Source organism: Cetorhinus maximus, chromosome 12 (genome assembly GCF_964194155.1).
Source record: "Cetorhinus maximus chromosome 12, sCetMax3.hap1.1, whole genome shotgun sequence".
In the NCBI taxonomy this organism is placed as follows: Eukaryota; Metazoa; Chordata; class Chondrichthyes; order Lamniformes; family Cetorhinidae; genus Cetorhinus; species Cetorhinus maximus.
The window spans coordinates 97,975,451-97,993,139 of record NC_135890.1 but is presented as its reverse complement, the minus strand read 5'-3'; the positions used below and the strand labels follow the sequence as shown (position 1 = coordinate 97,993,139).

General features: G+C 44.2%; 1 protein-coding gene across 1 annotated transcript in view; it reads right to left on the bottom strand.

Annotated features, from left to right (window-relative positions):
• The window catches only part of cux2b (cut-like homeobox 2b), a 327,181-nt gene that overhangs the window by 83,839 nt on the left and 225,653 nt on the right, over positions 1 to 17,689 (bottom strand). The window contains exon 5 of the mRNA XM_078554213.1: positions 5,831 to 5,968. Within this exon, the coding sequence (XP_078410339.1) occupies positions 5,831 to 5,968 (138 nt within the window). The remainder of the gene's footprint in view (positions 1 to 5,830; positions 5,969 to 17,689) is intronic.

Here is a 17,689-nt window from a genome sequence, read left to right as displayed (position 1 = left end):
TCAATGGCATTATCATCACTGAATCCCCCACTATCAACAACCCGGGGTTTACATTTGACCAGAAACTGAACTGGACCAGCCATATAAATACTGTGGCTACAAGAACAGGTCAGAGGCTAGGAATCCTGCAGAGAGTAACTCACCTCCTAACTCCCCAAAGCCTGTCCACCATCTACAAGGCACAAGTCAGGAGTGTGATGGAATACTCTCCATGGCTGGCTGAGTCCAACTCCAACAATACCTAAGAACTCAACATTATCGAGCATAAAGCAGCCCGCTTGATTGGCACCCCATCTACCACCTTAAAAATTCAGTCCCTCCATCACCGATGCATAGTTGCAGCAGTGTGTGCCATCTACAAGATGCACTGCAGGAATTCACTAAGGGTCCTTCGACAGCACCTTCCAAACCCCAACCACTACCATCTAGAAGGACCAGGGCAGCAGATACATGGGAACACCACCACTTGGAAATTCCCCTCCAAGTCACTCACCATCCTGACTTGGAATTATATCGCCGTTCCTTCACTGTCGCTGGGTCAAAATCCTGGAACTCCCTTCATAACAGCACTGATTGTACCTACACCACATGGACTGCAGCCGTTCAAGAAAACAGCTCATCAGCACTTTCGCAATGGCAATTAGGGGTGGGCAATAAATCCTGTTGTAGCCAGTGACATCCACAACCAGTGAACAAATGAACAAAAAAAAAAAGGTTGTCGAATTAGCGTGAAGCTGCTACAGCAGATAAAGAATTGCTCCAGCCCAAAGACAACAACCTATCAATGGCCATGGACCTCGATGGGACACCGGTTGCTGTTGATGACTCACAGGAATCAATGTTAGAATCATTGATCTTTATTATCTTTACTGAAGAAGTGGATGAAGGTGCTGGATGAAATGATCTGAAAGATTGAGGCTGATATGAAAATCTGTGCAGGTGTTAGGATGGTGTAGGAGCCTAAACTAGTGCAAGCAGATCTAAATGTGTTAGCGTTCAGGGCTTGTTCACCAACATTAAGCATACTGACACCCTACAAGGAACACAACTCATGCCTGTGGTCAAAGAAAAAGTCCTTGGGATCATAGCTCATTTCGGTACTGGACTAACCATCCAGGGGTTGCCAGTTCAAAACCCATAAGCACACTGTGACATTGAATTCTGGCAACTTATGGGCCAACACCAGAAAATCATAAAAATTTCTCCAGCACCATGAAAATCCAACTGGTTTACTCATGTACCCCATCATCCCTACCCATCCGAGATCAGACACAGATGCAGAGGAGAGGTTTCTCTACTCTCTCCCCAAAATGTGCTTGAACCCCACAATATGACCAGGACCCACAGTGCAGCATGATATTTTCAATTTCCACACCAGCTATCATATGAACTGAGTGAGGCTGCTAATTCAGTGCAAATTAGGGCAAATTTTGCTGTAAGGAAACTGGATTGAGATTGCCACAATTATTTCACATATAGTCCATATAACTAGCAGGATTTGGACCCTCGTGTTTAGCACACTGTGCTACTGACAAATGAAGATCATGGGTGTCTTCACATCATTTCAAAAAGCTACTTTTAATCCGGATACATGTGGTGTAATAGGGAGACCGAACTACAACTTTCTCTATTGGTTTAGTGATTTCATATTATCCCAATTAACTAATGTAATCTTCTCACTGTACTAAAAATATTTATGTGCAGCAAAACTGATTAGCTGCAGAATGCGTTCAATCAGTGCTTTAATAGCTCAGCACATTTATTATAATAAATCTATTGATACAGTAATTATGTTGAATTAATACATAAATACAATCACTAATTAAACTGAAAGCTGAAGAGAAAGCTTCACAGGAACGAACATTCACGCAAAGAGAGAAGCCGTACAGATCATGCTCTATATCCTTCTGTTCAGCCTAAAAACAAACCCATTGATCATTTGTCAGCAAGCAGATTTGCCTTAATAAGGGATCTAAAAAAAATCAAGGCCATCATGTTAAAAAGATAGCACTTTAAAAAAGAAAAGCACCAACATGATTTGACAGGCGCCTGAGGGTTCTGATACAAGACATGTGCTTTGTGAGTCCTTTGCCCTCATCTTTAATGGCTCACAGTCAAGGACTGTTCCTCAGATTGGTAGGATGCACATCTAGTTCCATTTTTAAAAGTGGGGGCCAAGACAAAACACCAGAACTAAAGATCTATTAGTTTGACTTCAGTTCTAGGTAGGATGCTTGAAGGGATCATAAGAGATGTTCTGTATCATCACCTTGACAGAGAAGCAATCAACATGGTTTCTGGAAAATGTCTTACAAAATTTGAAGAATTTGTTTTTGAGGGAGTCAGCACATCAATGGATGAGGGTAGCCCAGTAGACATTATCTACCTGATAATGATATTTGATCAGGTACCTCACAGTAGTTTATTGCACAAGATAGAACGTTGTGGGATTAGTGGGAAGCTTCTACAGCAGATAAAAAATTGTTCCAGAGGCAGCAACATATCAATGGCCATGGACCTCCATGGGAGCCCGGGTGCCAGTGATGTCCAACAGGGATCAATGTTAGCATCATTGATCTTTATTATATTTACTGATGGGGTGGATAAAGGTGTTGGATGGAATGATCTGCAAGTTTGAGGATGATCCAAAGATTTGTGCAAGTGTTAGGAATGGGGAAGAGCCTAAACAAGTGCAAGCAGATCTAGCTATGCTAGCGTTAAGGGCTTGTTTGCCAACATTTAAGCATACTGACACCCTACAAAGAAAACACTGACACCTGTGGTCAAAGAAAAAGACCTGGGGATAATAGCTCATTTTGGCAGTGGACTAACTATCCAGGAGGTTACCAGCTCAAATCGCACAAGCACGTTGTGAAATTGAATTCTGGTAACTTTTGGGCCAACACCAAAAAAATCATAAAAATGTATCCAGTACCATAAGAATCCACTGGTTTACTCATTTTCCATCATCCCTACCCACTTTGACTTGCTAAAGCCAGCATTTGTAAGATAACAAAATGACACTTGAACAAATTCATCAGCAATGGTCCAGGTATTGCATCAGAATAAGACTTGTTACCACGTTCCTCATCGTAGATTCCAGCATTTTTCCTATTGTTTATGTCAGGCTAACAGGCCCAAAGTTCCCTGCTTCCTGTATTTCCGTTCTTGAATGGCAGGGTTACACTTACTACCTTCCAACCCATGGGCACTCCCCTAGAATTTAGGGAATCCTGCAAGGTCAAGGCCAATGCATCTACCATCTTTATAGCTACCACTTATAAAACTCGAGGGTGTAGTGTAGAATGTCTGTTCATGGGATGTCTGTCTTTAGTTCCATTAATTTCTATTTCTTTACTAATACACTGTAACCTCTCCAGTCCAGAAATCCAAAATCCAGAAACAACAATTGTCTGGGTTTTTTTTTTGAGTCATCCCACGCAACTTAAACACTCACCACCCATGGTGCTGCGACAAAACATGAAACAGCGAATGTGATGGTCTTTATGCTCACTTTAATGGTCCTGCTTCTGTTGTGTGCAGGTACTACGTCTAAATTAGAGCTTCTAAGAGGGGGAAGGAGTAAAAGCTGCTGAATGTAAGACTAACACCATATGGATGTTTCAGTGGGAATAGAGAATAAAGAAAAGTTGACTAAACAGGTAGGAATTAAAATTACGGTTAGGCATTCCAATGTTACTCTATATTCCAGAAAATTTCAGAATCTAGAAATGTCTTGGTCCCAAGCAATCTGGATTGGAGAGTTTACAGTGTACTAATATTCTTAAGTTCCTCAGTTTTACTAGGTCTTTGGTTACCCACAATTTCAGGGATGTTTTTGCAGCATCTACTGTGAAGACAGATACAAAATATTTATTTAATGTCCCTGCCTTTTCCTTATTTCCTTTTATAGTTTGTCCTGTCCCTGCCTCTATGGGACCTGCCTTTGCTCTCACTAATTTCTTCCTTTTTGCATACCTATATAAAAACTTTTACAATCTGTTTTATGTCTCCAGCTCAGGGGTTTCCAACCAGTGGGTCCCCTAATGGAGTCACGAGCTCCCTTCCCCTTAAAGGCAGCAATGGTGCCTGTCGAGTGTTCACTCTGGTGGTCAGCCCTGGCATCAGCTCTGTGTGCGTGTGGCCTAAGGAAGTAAGCTCTGAGGCCTGATTGCTGTATCCAACAAAGCCAGCAAAATGATAGGGCAACAAACATCCCTGTCTGCTCTCCAATCCTCTCCCCTCCCACAGATTCCTACTCCACTGCTTTCACAGCTCTACACCACTTTCCCCCACACCACCCCCCACCCCAACTCTCATAGCTCTACCTCCCCCACCCTGCTCTCATAATTTCTCTCCCACCCAGCTCTTTCAGCTTCCACCATCTGCCCCCACACTTCCCCCCCCAACCCCCTCCATGGTTCTCACTCTGGGGCCATGCCAATATTCTGGCATCAAAATGGGATCACAGTGGGAAAAAGTTTGGGAAGCACTGCTCTGGCTAGTTTACTCTCTCATCCTTTGCAGATTTTAAAATCCTCCCAATCCTCAATCTTACTTTTTGGAAATATTTTAAGCCTCTTCCTTTAATCTAATACTGTCCTTAACTTCTTGTTTGTCATGATTGAGCCATTTTTGTGGGCTTTTTATTCCTTAAAGGAAATGTATAATCATTGGGAATTATGAAATAATTCTTTAAATGTTTGCCATTGCCATTATAGTCATATCTTTTCATGCAGTTTCCCAATCTACCTTAGCTAACTCAACCCTCATATCTATGCAGTTTGCTCACTCAGATTTAAGACCCTAGTATTGTATGAACTAAATCACTCTCAAACTCAATGTAAAATTGTATTGTATTATAACTCTTACCGAGAGGCTCCTTAATTATTACTTAACCCTAACTAATGGCACAATAATGGAACTAAAATAACTTGTTCCCTACCTGGTTCCCCGACATACTGATCTAGAAAGTTACCTTGAATGCTTTCATGAACTTGCTCTCTACACGATTACCGCAAATTTGTTTTGTCCAATCTATATGAAAACCCCCAGGATTACTGTATGGCATTAGCCGTACGCACTTCTATTTTCCTGCTTTAAACTCTATCCAATACTACAACTATTGTTTGGTGGGAATAGGGAAACTTTTGGTTTCTGCCTCTTATATTTACTTACCTCGGCCCAAACTTGATTTTCTGAGCTAAGAGTCCTCTGTCTAGTGTCTTTATTCCATCGTTTATTATCAGGGCATCCCCTCCTCCAAATTAGTCAAGCAATGTTCTGACTTATGCATATTTGCAGAATCAATTCTATCAGCCAGCAGCTGAGACTCCTCTATTGCAATCACAGTGTATATCCTGTCCCATTGGTAAGACAAACCTGCCAGAGGCACAGAGATACACAGTTGATGAGAGGGTGACCTCTGCACCCCTTGAAGTTTTATGGCTATACACAAGCAGTGAAAAAGTTAATGTGCTCATATAATTTCAATGAACAAACAGCTCAGAACCTCCTTTGCAGCGTTTACTGTAGGCTTCCATCTAAGGCTTTGAATTGACTCCTCTGACTAAACAGCTATCTGACCTCACATCTATATAAATGAGGCTCTATTCTTTAATGTATAATAAAGGATAGCAAGAAACAACCTTCTCAACATATTGAGAAAAATCCTGTGGACTGCTAGTTCCATGGCAATCTTCAGAATTTTTTCAAAATACAGAAACTACTGTGTACATATGCTTTTTAAAGCTGAAAATCCACTGAACAGTTCATTCATTGAAAGGTCTCATGTAACCAGCTTGTTACTGCTCTGAAGTTTACCATTTACCTTCACAGTTGAGCAGTTCGGATTGTTTTTTATAGTGTCTGAAGAAATCCTTCCCTATTCGACTCTCTGGTTCATTGCGTTGGATCTGCAGCAGTTTCTCCTCCAGGTTACGAGCTGCTTCGAGAGAAGGGGCAGGGTCTGGAAAGTGTTATCGTAGAAAGCTCTTTATAGAATATACTCAAAATTTTAGAGATAAAACCAACATTTAAGAGACTACATGAATTTTTAAAAAATAAAATCAGGACAGAAACAAATGCATCCCCCAGTACTTTACAAATGTACATAAATGTCAAATCAGTATTTCAACTGTATGCAAGACCTGCTGTAACTAACCATCCCCAGCAAGATGGCTTTTACTTAGTTCAGAGAGATGGACAGAGTGTTCCAATATTTTATCTACCCGAGTACATAATTGCAATTTTGGACTGCAGTAAATAGCTTACAAATAATTAAATGGAACCATATAACAGATTTATGATGCACACAAGGTACATTGACATGTGCAAGTAGTGTCTTAAAAACTTTATGAATCTACAGCAATAGTCTAAGTTGTTTTTATATTGCTCTTTGGTCATCGAATCTTTTATCATAAGTTTCTCACAGATGAGGGTCAGGTCAATGTAAACCTAGCAAATCTTGTGTTAATTTAAGGCTGATGTCTAGGATGACTTGTTTCTCACTGGGTCCTCTTAGCTAGCACCAATCCCATTGAGCCCATGTAAACGCACCACTGTGACACCATTTAAGCTGCTCAAAATGTCACAACCAGCCTACACACGTACACAACTTCTTTATATGACCTACAAAGGTGAGAAAGTGACTCAGTTATAGCTCACCCTCCAGAAGCCCGCATCAAAACATAAAAGCAACTTCAGGGTATATGTGAAGGTAAATTTACAGCCTGGATCTCAAGCACCTTCATTTTCCTGAAACATTGCCTGCCTGTTCAGGCTGTTCAATTATATTTAAAAATAATTTCTGTTTTCCATTCTACAGAAAGACGGCATATGTGAAACAGGTATAAAACCAACTGGGGCTGTTTCTACTAACTCTCTGGAACCCAGTTTTTAGGCACTCAGACAAATATATGAAGTTTTTTTACATTAAAAAAAATCACAGAAAATAAAATGAGATAATTTCAGTTGAAAGGCACTATTGTTATGATCTAGAAACAAAAAGCGCTCAATGTTTAATGACAGAACAAAGGCAATAGTGCTCACCATACTAAGAAAAGCACACTGGCATACCCATTATCTGTCCATATCTATCTGAACTTTCGCTGCAACTTCCTCAGCACGTACAAGCTGATCCAACTCAACTTCCATTTTACGTTGAACCAGTACGAACAGAAATTGCAAAAAAACCCTACACAATATCAAAGAAAAAGTGGTTTACCCACGTGCTAATCTTCCTTTCCCAATGAGCTAATGTCTTCCTTATGTCCAGCTTAAGTCTGGTGTTCCAGTTTAAAAGATTTTCTTTTTGGGATGAATAGGCTCCTATCCGCTTGAAATAAATTTGACTAAACTTTGTTCCTCCTTCATGTTTAATTTTAGAAGGAATTGATTGAATTCAAATATTTTCATTAAAAAAATGATCTGAAACGGATTGAAGAATGCGCCTTTATCTTCAAGGGCATCCTCCATATTGTGGTCAAAATCACATCAACAGCCATGATTACTTTTAAACTGCAGAACTGATAATGTGCTGAAGGCCAGAATGGGGAATCTACGCACAAGCACACATTGGTGTCTATTCACACATCTACAAATGTTTCCTTGGGAACAGAGTGAACAGAAATTGCACTAAGGCTTTAGATCTGAGCACTTACACACTTTCTATTGATTATTCAGATCCAAGCACAGAACAAAACACTATTAACCCATATCTGGTCAAATTTACTATCGGTGGACCTCTGTGCTCTTGGATAGATTTTCTAATCAAAGTCTCTGTTAAAATATGGTCTTGATTGACAGAACACCACACAGACCAGAAAGGTTACAAGAAGGTACAAGAAGGCAGAGTGCAGTAGAAAACCCAAATAAAGCTATAGCAATACTCCAAAGAATTTTCAGTCAAACCCAATACAAGAGGATTATAAAGCAATTTGATAAAGCCCATCTATAGATACTTCTTAACTTTAATTAAGAGCACTGGTAGTTGAAGCCAAGCATTATGCGCCGTAAACTGGGTGTGATAAAGGTTAAAAACTCAGGTTAAGGTTTTGTAACCGTGCAGATTTTCTTCAAGCTATTCAATCACTTAACATACACCGTTAATTAGCTTTGGCCTCAGAGGTTCCACAGCTGTGCATAGTCTGGACAGCTGTGCTGAAAGCCTCATTGTTCGATGCATATATTTGAATCCCACCTACTCATTTTAATTACCAGTTAGAAAGGTTCCTAATCGGATGCAACAAACCTTACTCAAAGATGAAAAATTCCAATCAATTGTGGATAGTCTGGGATCAAGAATTTTATAAAATGTTATTCGTGCTCATGCATATCTCCACCTTGAAATAATCTTTTCAAACTGCCATTAATCTGTTACTTGTTGTTTTCCGTTGACTGCAAAGCCAAGAGCAAAGAAATGTTTTTTCTTTTTCAGAATGAAATTTGTGTTCAAATAGATTTTTCACCTGAACATCTCATAATGTTAATCAATGCAGCAGTGCTATCTTGAACTTTAAATAAAAGGGTTTTCCATGAAGAAGTCAAGTTGCAAATTTTAAATATACATACCATTTAAATGGCTTTATTGCGTCATTATAGTGCTAGACAATGCGCTGTGGAATTATCTGGGTGGCTGTGATGGCCTTTATTTAATTAAAAAGTTAACAGAACTTGAGCATTGCTGAAAAAAGAGACATGCTGTCGAAGGTTTTCATCTTGCACTCATCAGAACAGTACACAAGAATTACATGCATTCTCCATGGCAACACCTCTACCAATCAGAGTCCACTTGCCAACCAATCAGCACTCTCTTCCATTACAATATAAATTGTTGTTTCCTTTACTGTTGGAGTTCTTGAGAACTATCCTGATGACTAAAAGATGAAATGCTTCTTCAGCATGTCTCTTAAGTTAAGGTAAATATTCACCTTTGTTTTTAAGACAGTGTTCTTTTAACTTGCAAATGGGTGGCTGTTAAAGCATTCCTCTCCAAAGGCAGGCTTCTTGCATTCCCATTTATTTACTGGGAAGTACGGATTGGTGCCACAGCTGCAAACCTGGTTAAATTCCAGAGGCTACTGTCTTTTTTCTCTCTGCACCACCATTGCTTAACACCAAAGTTACAGCTTTCCTCACTTTTTAAAAAAAAATCTAAGTTTTCAAAGGTTTATCCCAGGCAAATTATATCTGAAATGCTACTAGGGCCTTTGGTTCCCAATTTTCCCTCCACATCAGAGGCTTGTGGATTTAATGTTTTATTTTATTCATGTACGGAATGTGGGCTTCGCTGGCTAGGCCAGCATTTATTGCCCTTGAGAAGGTGGTGGTGAGCTGCCTTCTTGAACCACTGCAATCCCTGAAGTGTAGGTCCACCCACTGTGCTGTTAGTTAGTTTGTTTCAAGATTTTGACCCAGCAACAGTGAAGGAACGGCGGTATATTTCCAAGTCAGGATGGTGAGTAACTTTGAGGGGAACTTCCAGGTGGTGGTGTTCCCATCTATCTGTTGCCCTTGTCCTTCTAGATGGTAGCGGTCGTGGGTTTGGAAGGTACAGCCTAAGGAGCCTTGGTGAGTTCCTGCAGTGCATCTTGTAGATGGTGCACACTGCTGTTACTGTGCGTCGGTGGTGTAGGGGGTGAATGTTTGTGGATGTGATGCCAATCAAGTAGGCAGCTTTGTCCTGGATGGTGTCAAGCTGCACTCATCCAAGCAAGTGGGGAGTATTCCATCACACTCCTGACTTGTGCCTTGTAGATGGTGGACAGGCTTTGGGGAGTCAGGAGGTGAGTTACTCGCCGCAGGATTCCTAGCCCCTGACCTGCTCTTGTAGCCATAGTATTTTTTTGGCTAGTCCAATTCAGTTTCTGGTCAATGGTAGCCACCAAGGATGTTGATAGTGGAGCATTCAGCAATGGTAATGCCATTGAATGCCAAGGGGTGATGGTTGGATTCTCTCTTGTTGGAGATGGTACTTATTTGTGTGGTGCGAATGTTACTTGCCACTTGTCAACCTAAGCCTGGATATTGTCTGGGTCTTGCTGCATTTGGACATGGACTGCTTCAGTAACTGAGGAGTTGCGAATGGTACTGAACATTGTGCAATCATCAGCGAACATTCCCACTTCTGACCTTATGATGGAAGGAAGGTCATTGATGAAGCAGCTGAAGATGGTTGGGCCAAGGACACTATCCTGAGGAACTCCTGCAGTGATCTCATGAGATGACTGACGTCCAACAACCACAACCATCTTTCTTTGTGCTGGGTATGACTCCAACCAGCGGGGAGTTTTTTTCCCCTGATTCCCATTGAGTCGTTCTGCTTGGGCTCCTTGATGCCACACTCGGTCAAATGCTGCCTTGATATCAAGGGCAGTCATTTACCTCACTTCTGGAGTTCAGCTCTTTTGTCCATGTTTGAGCCAGGGCTGCAATAGCCCACTTGAAAATGCAATCTTAAAAAAAAACAATTATGTGATAGATTTAAATACCTCTCCCTCACCCCATCCACTCCTTCGGTGCCAATTGAACAGGTGCTGGTGGGTTTTGGGGAAGAGGGTGTTGTGTGCACAGCTTTTCCAGCACATTTCCCCCTCAGAGTACCTTAATTTTTGAGCACAGGAGGACCACAGCAGGCAAGGGCCCACCTTCATATTGGAATAATGCAGCCAATGATGTACCTGGGACTGTGATACCATTTACACTTGGGAATGCGAGGGGCCTGCATGGGGCCAACCTCAACAGTCAAACAATGGTGTGAACTGCAGAATGGCCAGAGAAATCCTTGTGGGCCACAATAAGCTGCAGTGCTCAGTTCCAGTTGCACAAGATCCTCCCCAACACCGATCTTGCCTCTTGCTCCCAGCACCAGAATCAGCTGCCATCAGCAACCACTAACCCCCCTCTCCCCAGCTCAAAGACACACACCTCGGTGGGACCTAGCTTTAGAGTAGCCTTGGGATCACAATCTGGTGAGCACATTACACTTTCTGATCCACAGCAGGTGGAGACAGGGACTTCCCAGGTCCCCGGCGCTCAGAGGACCGCTGGGGGCCAGAACGTTGCTGAGTCCGAGACAGGTGAGGAGCCTCTGGACTCGGTCATGTCACAGTTGCTGGAGTTGCAAAGGCAAGCTCGGGAACAACAGGAAGAGATGTCTGCCGCACTCCTCAGGTTGCAAGGCACGATGGAGGAGTCCACCTGTCTTCAGCCTGAGGTGATAGCGCTGGCGTGTCAACGCACCGAGGTCAACACTGGTAGGATGGAGGCTGCCTTGGAGACCTTGGTCCAGGACATCACTCCTACACTGCTGCGTGGGCTTAACTCCATCACTGATGCCATAGTTGCCTCCAATAGTGTGTACGCGAGAGGGGTGCTGGGCAGCTCGATCTCACTCCAGCTACCCCTTCTGCTCACGGAGACAGCCAGGGGCTCTCGGGCACCCATAGGGAGGAGGATCAGCAGGTGCACACTCTGGGGCCATCCACCCAGGTGACTCTGGGAGTGACCTGCATCTGAATCCCCCCTTCCTGTGACCTCCGCAGCTCCAGCTTCACAGGCTGAGGAGGGGCCACTGCCACCCAGCAGGACCCCAAAAGCAGGCCGGGGCCCACCAAGTCTCGGCCCTCCAGAGGACGCCCGCCAAAGTCACCACAGACAGGGCGTCACAGTCAGCAGGCTGCCTCCACCTCCGCTGTGGAGATCCAGAGAGCACCAGGGTTAGGAAAGTTAGGTAAAAGTAGTTGCACAGCCTAGGCACAGGCATTAATCACTTGTACATATTGTCAATAAACTCCTAAGAATGTCCCCCAGCTTGTGGCTCCTTGTTCTGATGAGCAGTGTTCTTGTCACTCAGATGTGAAACCTTTCTGCACAAGATAAAAGGCAGGTGTCTCAATCCAGGGCCTCTTTCCTGTGCTTTGTGCAGCCTTCAGACCACAGCGATGGTCCAGCCTCACACTCCCTGGAAACATTACTGATGCCTGCACCTCGGTGATGCTGGTCATTGCTGCCAGAATGTAGTGGGCAGGTGCTAGAGAGTTCTCTCATTCTCTCTGTGGGATCTCAGCACCTTTAAGGTGGGGCTGGCCCCCATCACACCAGCATCAGTGACCAGTGATGCTGTGCACCAGCTTCTGAAAGGCTGAGGTGCTGAAGGCGGACACAGCATCAGATGCATTTAAAGTTTCATGGCTGCGTCTCTGAGATGGCCCTGATCATGGAGCGCAAGTGAGCTGCCCTCGGCCAGACAGGAGTCAGACATTCTTAGAGGCTATGTGAAGGTCTATGGAGTGTCCTCACTGCATGTCATCATCATCCTCCTGCAATCGAGCGACTATTAGAGCCTCCACTGCATCTCCATGACAGAAGCATTCTCTCAGAGGGTATTGGTGCTGTGATAAGCCAGACTGGAGTCAAACGTTCACAACTGCGATGTGAGGATCTACGGGGTCACCTCACTGCATGTCGTCATCATTGTCCACAAATCTGGCAGGTATGAGGCCCCCCTGAGTGCATCTGCCTCATCTAGCCAGTGCAAGAGCCTTATCCACATCATTCTCACCACCGAGGACCCCTCGCTCTCATCCCCGTCGGCGTCCTCCTCATCGGGGGAGACATGCAGCTCCTCCATCTCCTCCTCAGCCAGGTCCTCTCCCCGCTACAACGCCAGGTTGTAAAGGGCGCAGTAGATGACGACGATGTGTGACACCCTCTGCGGACTGTATTGCAGGGCTCCACCAGACCGGTCCAGGCACTGGAACCGCATCTTCAGCATCCCAATGGTCTGCTCCTCCAAGTTGCGAGTTGCTGCATGAGCCTCATTATACCATCGCTCTGCTGCAGTCTGAGGCCACCGCACGGGTGTCATCAGCCATGTCCACTGTGGGTAGCCCTTGTCCCCAAGGAGCCAACCCTGCAGCCTCTGTGGACCCTGGAAGGCTGCAGGGATCTGCGAGCGACACAGGATGTAGATGTCGTGCACACTCCCTGGAAACCGTGTGCATACCTGCAGGATGCTTTTCTGGTGGTCGCACACCAGCTGCATGTTCAGTGAGTGGAAGCCCTCGCGGTTGATGAAGTCCACGGAGTGTAGCGATGAAGACCTGAGCACCTCATAAGTGCTGATAATCGCACTCTGCACCTGTGGGAATCCCGAGATCAGGGTTAATCCAATGGCCCTTGCATCCTGGCTGTCCCGGTCCCGGGTGAAATGCACAAAGTTGTGCGCCATGGAGATGGCATCTATGACATCATGGGTGCATTTGCCACAGAGGTCACTTTGGAGCGCTGAAAGGAGTCACTGGCATAGAAATTGAACGCCGTGGTCACTTTCACAGCCACAGGCAGTGGATGCCCTCCATGTCCCCTTGGCGCCAAGTCCTGCAGTAAGTGGCAGATGTGAGCCACCAGGTCCCTAGACATGCGCAGTCGTCAGGGACACTGGTTCTCAGTCATCTGCAGGAATGGAAGGTGGTGTCTATAGACCCTGGGTGTCACTAGGCGCCGACCAGCCACGGCTCGCTGTCACTCCTGGGCAGTGTGTGCAGGAGCCCCTGCTGCCCCTTCTTCATGAGGTTGCTGCTCCTGCCGTTGCACAGCCAGGTGCCTCAGTTACTCTCTAATCCGTCTTCTACAGTCTCTGTAGGCCACCAGGCATACAGCTTAGGTCACCAGGATCCATGATCCTGATGTGGTCCTCCCGCAGCATGAAAGAGACAGAGACGTGGTTATCATGGCTGTACTTAGCACCTTTCCTGACCCTGTGTGACTGCCCCTTAATGCTTCCCGGAGAGTGCTGGTCACCCCTCGGATGGCCAGAGATGAGTGCGCTGCATGGCTGCCCTGTCAACCTGCGACATGGGGGACACTGGTCCAAACCGGGATGGTGAGATTGCAAGGGGTTGTGAGCACCTCCAGCAGTGACTGCTACATGGCCAGTGGTGGGTTAAGTTATGGAGCGCTTGGTGGCCGTTTGGTGCCTCCGCGATGCTTGCGTGGGCGGGCAGGCTAGGACCCCAACCCCAATCATATCACTGTGGCTGCGCCTGATCTGTCTCAGCTGCAGAGGCATGGTCAGTTTATACAGGTGTCCCTAATGCATGGCCACTCCCCTCACATACCCTACCCCCCACAGGATGCAGTACCAGGGGTGCACTATCTTGCTTTTCTCAGCTGAGTGAACCTTCTCTGATATTCTTCCATTGCAAGTTTGTCCCTCCTTAAATAAGGAGACCAAAACTGTACACAGTACTCTAGGTGCAGTCTCACCAATGCCCTGTGCAGTTGTAGCAAGACTTCCCTACTTTTATATTCCATCCCCGTCACAATAGAGACCAACATTTCATTTGTCTTCCTAATTACTTGTTGTACCTGCATACTAACCTTTTGTGATTCATGTACAAGGACACCCAGATCCTTCTGTACTGCAGGATTCTGCCATCTTTCCAATTAAATAACATTCTGCTTTTCTATTCTTCTGCCAAAATGGACAGCCTCACTTTTTCCCACCTTATACTCCACCTGCCAAATTTTTGCCCAGTCACTTAACCTATCTATATTCTCTTGCAGATCCTTTCTATCCTCCTCACAGCTCGCTTTCCTACCTATCTTTGTATCATCAGCAAATTTGGCTACAATACAGTTGGCCCCTTCATCCAAGTCATTAAAAGAGATTGTAAATAGTTGAGGCTCCAACACTGATCCCTGCGGCACTCCACTAGTTACAGTTTGCCAAGCTGAAAGTGACCTATTTATTCCAACTCTGTTTCGGTTAGTTAGCCAACCCTCTATTCCATGCAACTATATTCACCGCCAACAGCACAAACTCTTTTCTTGTGCAGTAACCTTTTATGTGGCACCTTATCGAATGCCTTTTGGAATTCCAAATACAGTTCCCCCTTTGTCACCTTGCTTGTTACATGCTCAAAGAACTCTAATAAATTTGTCAAATATGATTTCCCTTTCACAAAACCAATCAAAACCTGGTTGTATTGTGATTTTCCAAATGTCCTGCTACGACCACCTTAATAACGGACTCTAGCATTTTCCCAATGACAGATGCTAGACTAACTAGCCTGTGGTTTCCTGCTTTCTGTCTCCCTCCTTTCTTGACCTGCAGTTTTCCAATTCCCTAGGACCTTTCCACACAGAAAAGGACTGCAGGGCTACAATTGTTACATTTATAAATATTTTACTGCAGTAACATTTACTTACTGACTTGGGAGGAAAATCAAATATAAGCAAAATATATAAATACACTTAAGTATATATGTAAATGATTATTAGCTGAAAAAACATGAAATTACAAAGCAGTTCAGCTATGACAAAAATATACGTGGCAGCTGCAGTAACCCTCCTGAGAGGGACAGGGAATGTAAGATGGCAGCCAGAGCGTAGTGAGCACTCATCAAGCTCGTCGAGAACTTGGCAAAGAATCTACACAATTATCTGCGTAGAGTTAACCCTTTATAAAAAGTCTGTGGGTTCCGTGTGGCCCTTCTACCTCGATGTCTGAAAATCCACCAGAACGTAAAGTTTTCCCTTTGTAGAAAAATATAAAAGAGGAAACTACATCGCATAAGCTCTGCGGAGAAACCTTCTCCGAAAATGCATAAATAAAGTTTCAAGGTCAAGGATGTGCATAGCATAATTCAGTGTCCACAGGTTTAACATATACATGCAGAAGCGACACTTGATTATAAATGTGTTTGTGTGCACGAGTGGATATAAAAATACATGCACACACCCACGCCCACACACCCCGTCAAAGGGGCAGCTCGGTTAATAGTCTGCTGATGGCACACTGGGTCCTTTATTCATATCAACAAACGAAGCTGCTGCCAGAACAGCGGCAAAGTGGAACAGCAGCTGTCCACTCTATGCGTTCTGTAAGTTTGCACGGCGCCTGGTAAAGCGAGTGAAAGAAATGTTGATCCTTCTTGTTTGAATTGTCAGGAGCCCCACATGTAAACCTGCAGAATCTCAGATAAGATGTGCACCCTCCCTCCCAGGAGTTTTAAAATCCTACAAGCTGACAGCTTATATATATATAAAAAAACCCAGAAAAGGCAGCAAAATATGGAGCAATGAGGATTCAGAGACCATCGCACAAGTGGGAAGGGATGAGGGAGAGCAATGTTCTCTGCAACTCCGTACAGACTTCAATATATGTATTCCAATTAAAATCTTCCTTGGTATAACCCTATTGCTGGCTTTGATAACCCCGGAAAGCTTTCTTTTACACTTTATATTACCTTCTCTGTATCCCTTTGTTGCTTTTCATAGATCTGAGTCTACTGGATTTTGATTTTTTTCGTACCTTTCCATTAGCCATGGCATATTTAAATCATTCCAGTTCTAAATCAACCTTCTATGACCCTGTGATCCAGTGAACTACCCATACAACTTTACTTAAGTGTGATATTCTGGATTTACCTTCCCCCATTTCCTTAACCACCATATATTTCACTGAAAGTGACAAGCTTTCCTGGGTGGCCGCCCACCTTGTAATTTCTGTAAACTTGAGCTCATTCAAAACTCTGTTGCCTGAATCCTTACTTACACCAAGTCCCACTTGCCCAAGACCCCCTGTGCACACTGACCTACACTGGCTCCTGATCCATCAATGCTCGATTTCAAGGGTTTCAAGCCCTTTAGTAGCCTCACCACCCCCATCTCTGTCACCCCCTCCAGCACCACAACCCTACGAGATCTCAGGGTTCCTCCAATTCTGGCCTCTTGTTCATCCCCAATTTTAATCACTCCCCCATTGGCAGCAGCTGAGGCCCTAAGCTCTGGAAGCCCCTCCTCTCCACCTCTTTCTTTTTCTCTCCTTAAAACCTCTCTCTTTGACCAAACCAGCCTGTTCTAATGTCACCTTAAGTGGCTCACAACAAATCTTGTTTGGCAACACTCCTGTGAATTGCCTTGGGACATTTTACTACATTAAAGGTGCTATATAAATACACATTAGAACCAAAAAAAAAAATTACAGTGCAGAAAGAGGCCATTCAGCCCCTTGTGTCTGTGTTTGGTCCTCGGGCCAAAAAGAGAAAAAAGAAACTAGCCGCTCATTTTAATCCCACTTTCCAGCACCTGGTCTGTAGCCTTGCAGGTTACAGCGCTTCAGATGCAGATCCAGGTACTTTTTAAATGAAAATACCTGGAAAAACTCAGCAGGTCTGACAGCATCTGCGGAGAGGAACACAGTTAACGTTTCGAGTCCGTATGACTCTTTTGTTTTGGATTTCCAGCATCCGCAGTTTTTTGCTTTTACTTTTTAAATGAGTTGAGCGTTTCAGCCTCAACCACTAACTTAGGCCGTGAATTCCAGACACACACCACCCTCTGGGTGAAAAAGTTTTTTCCTCATGTCCCCTCTAAACCTTCTACCAATCACCTTAAATCTATGCCACCTGGTAATTGACCCCTCAGCTAGGGTAAACAAGTCTTTCCTGTCTACCCTATCTAGGCCCCTCATAATTTCGTACACCTCAATTAGCTCAGCCCTTAGACTCCTCTGTTCTAAGAAGAACAACCCTAGCCTATCCAATCTCCCATCATAGCTGCAATTTTTAGCCCTGGCAACATTCTTGTAAATCTCCTCTGCAGGAGATGTCTGAAAATCCACCAAAACGTAAAGTTTTCCCTTTGTAGAAAAATATAAAAAAGGAAACTACATCGCATAAGT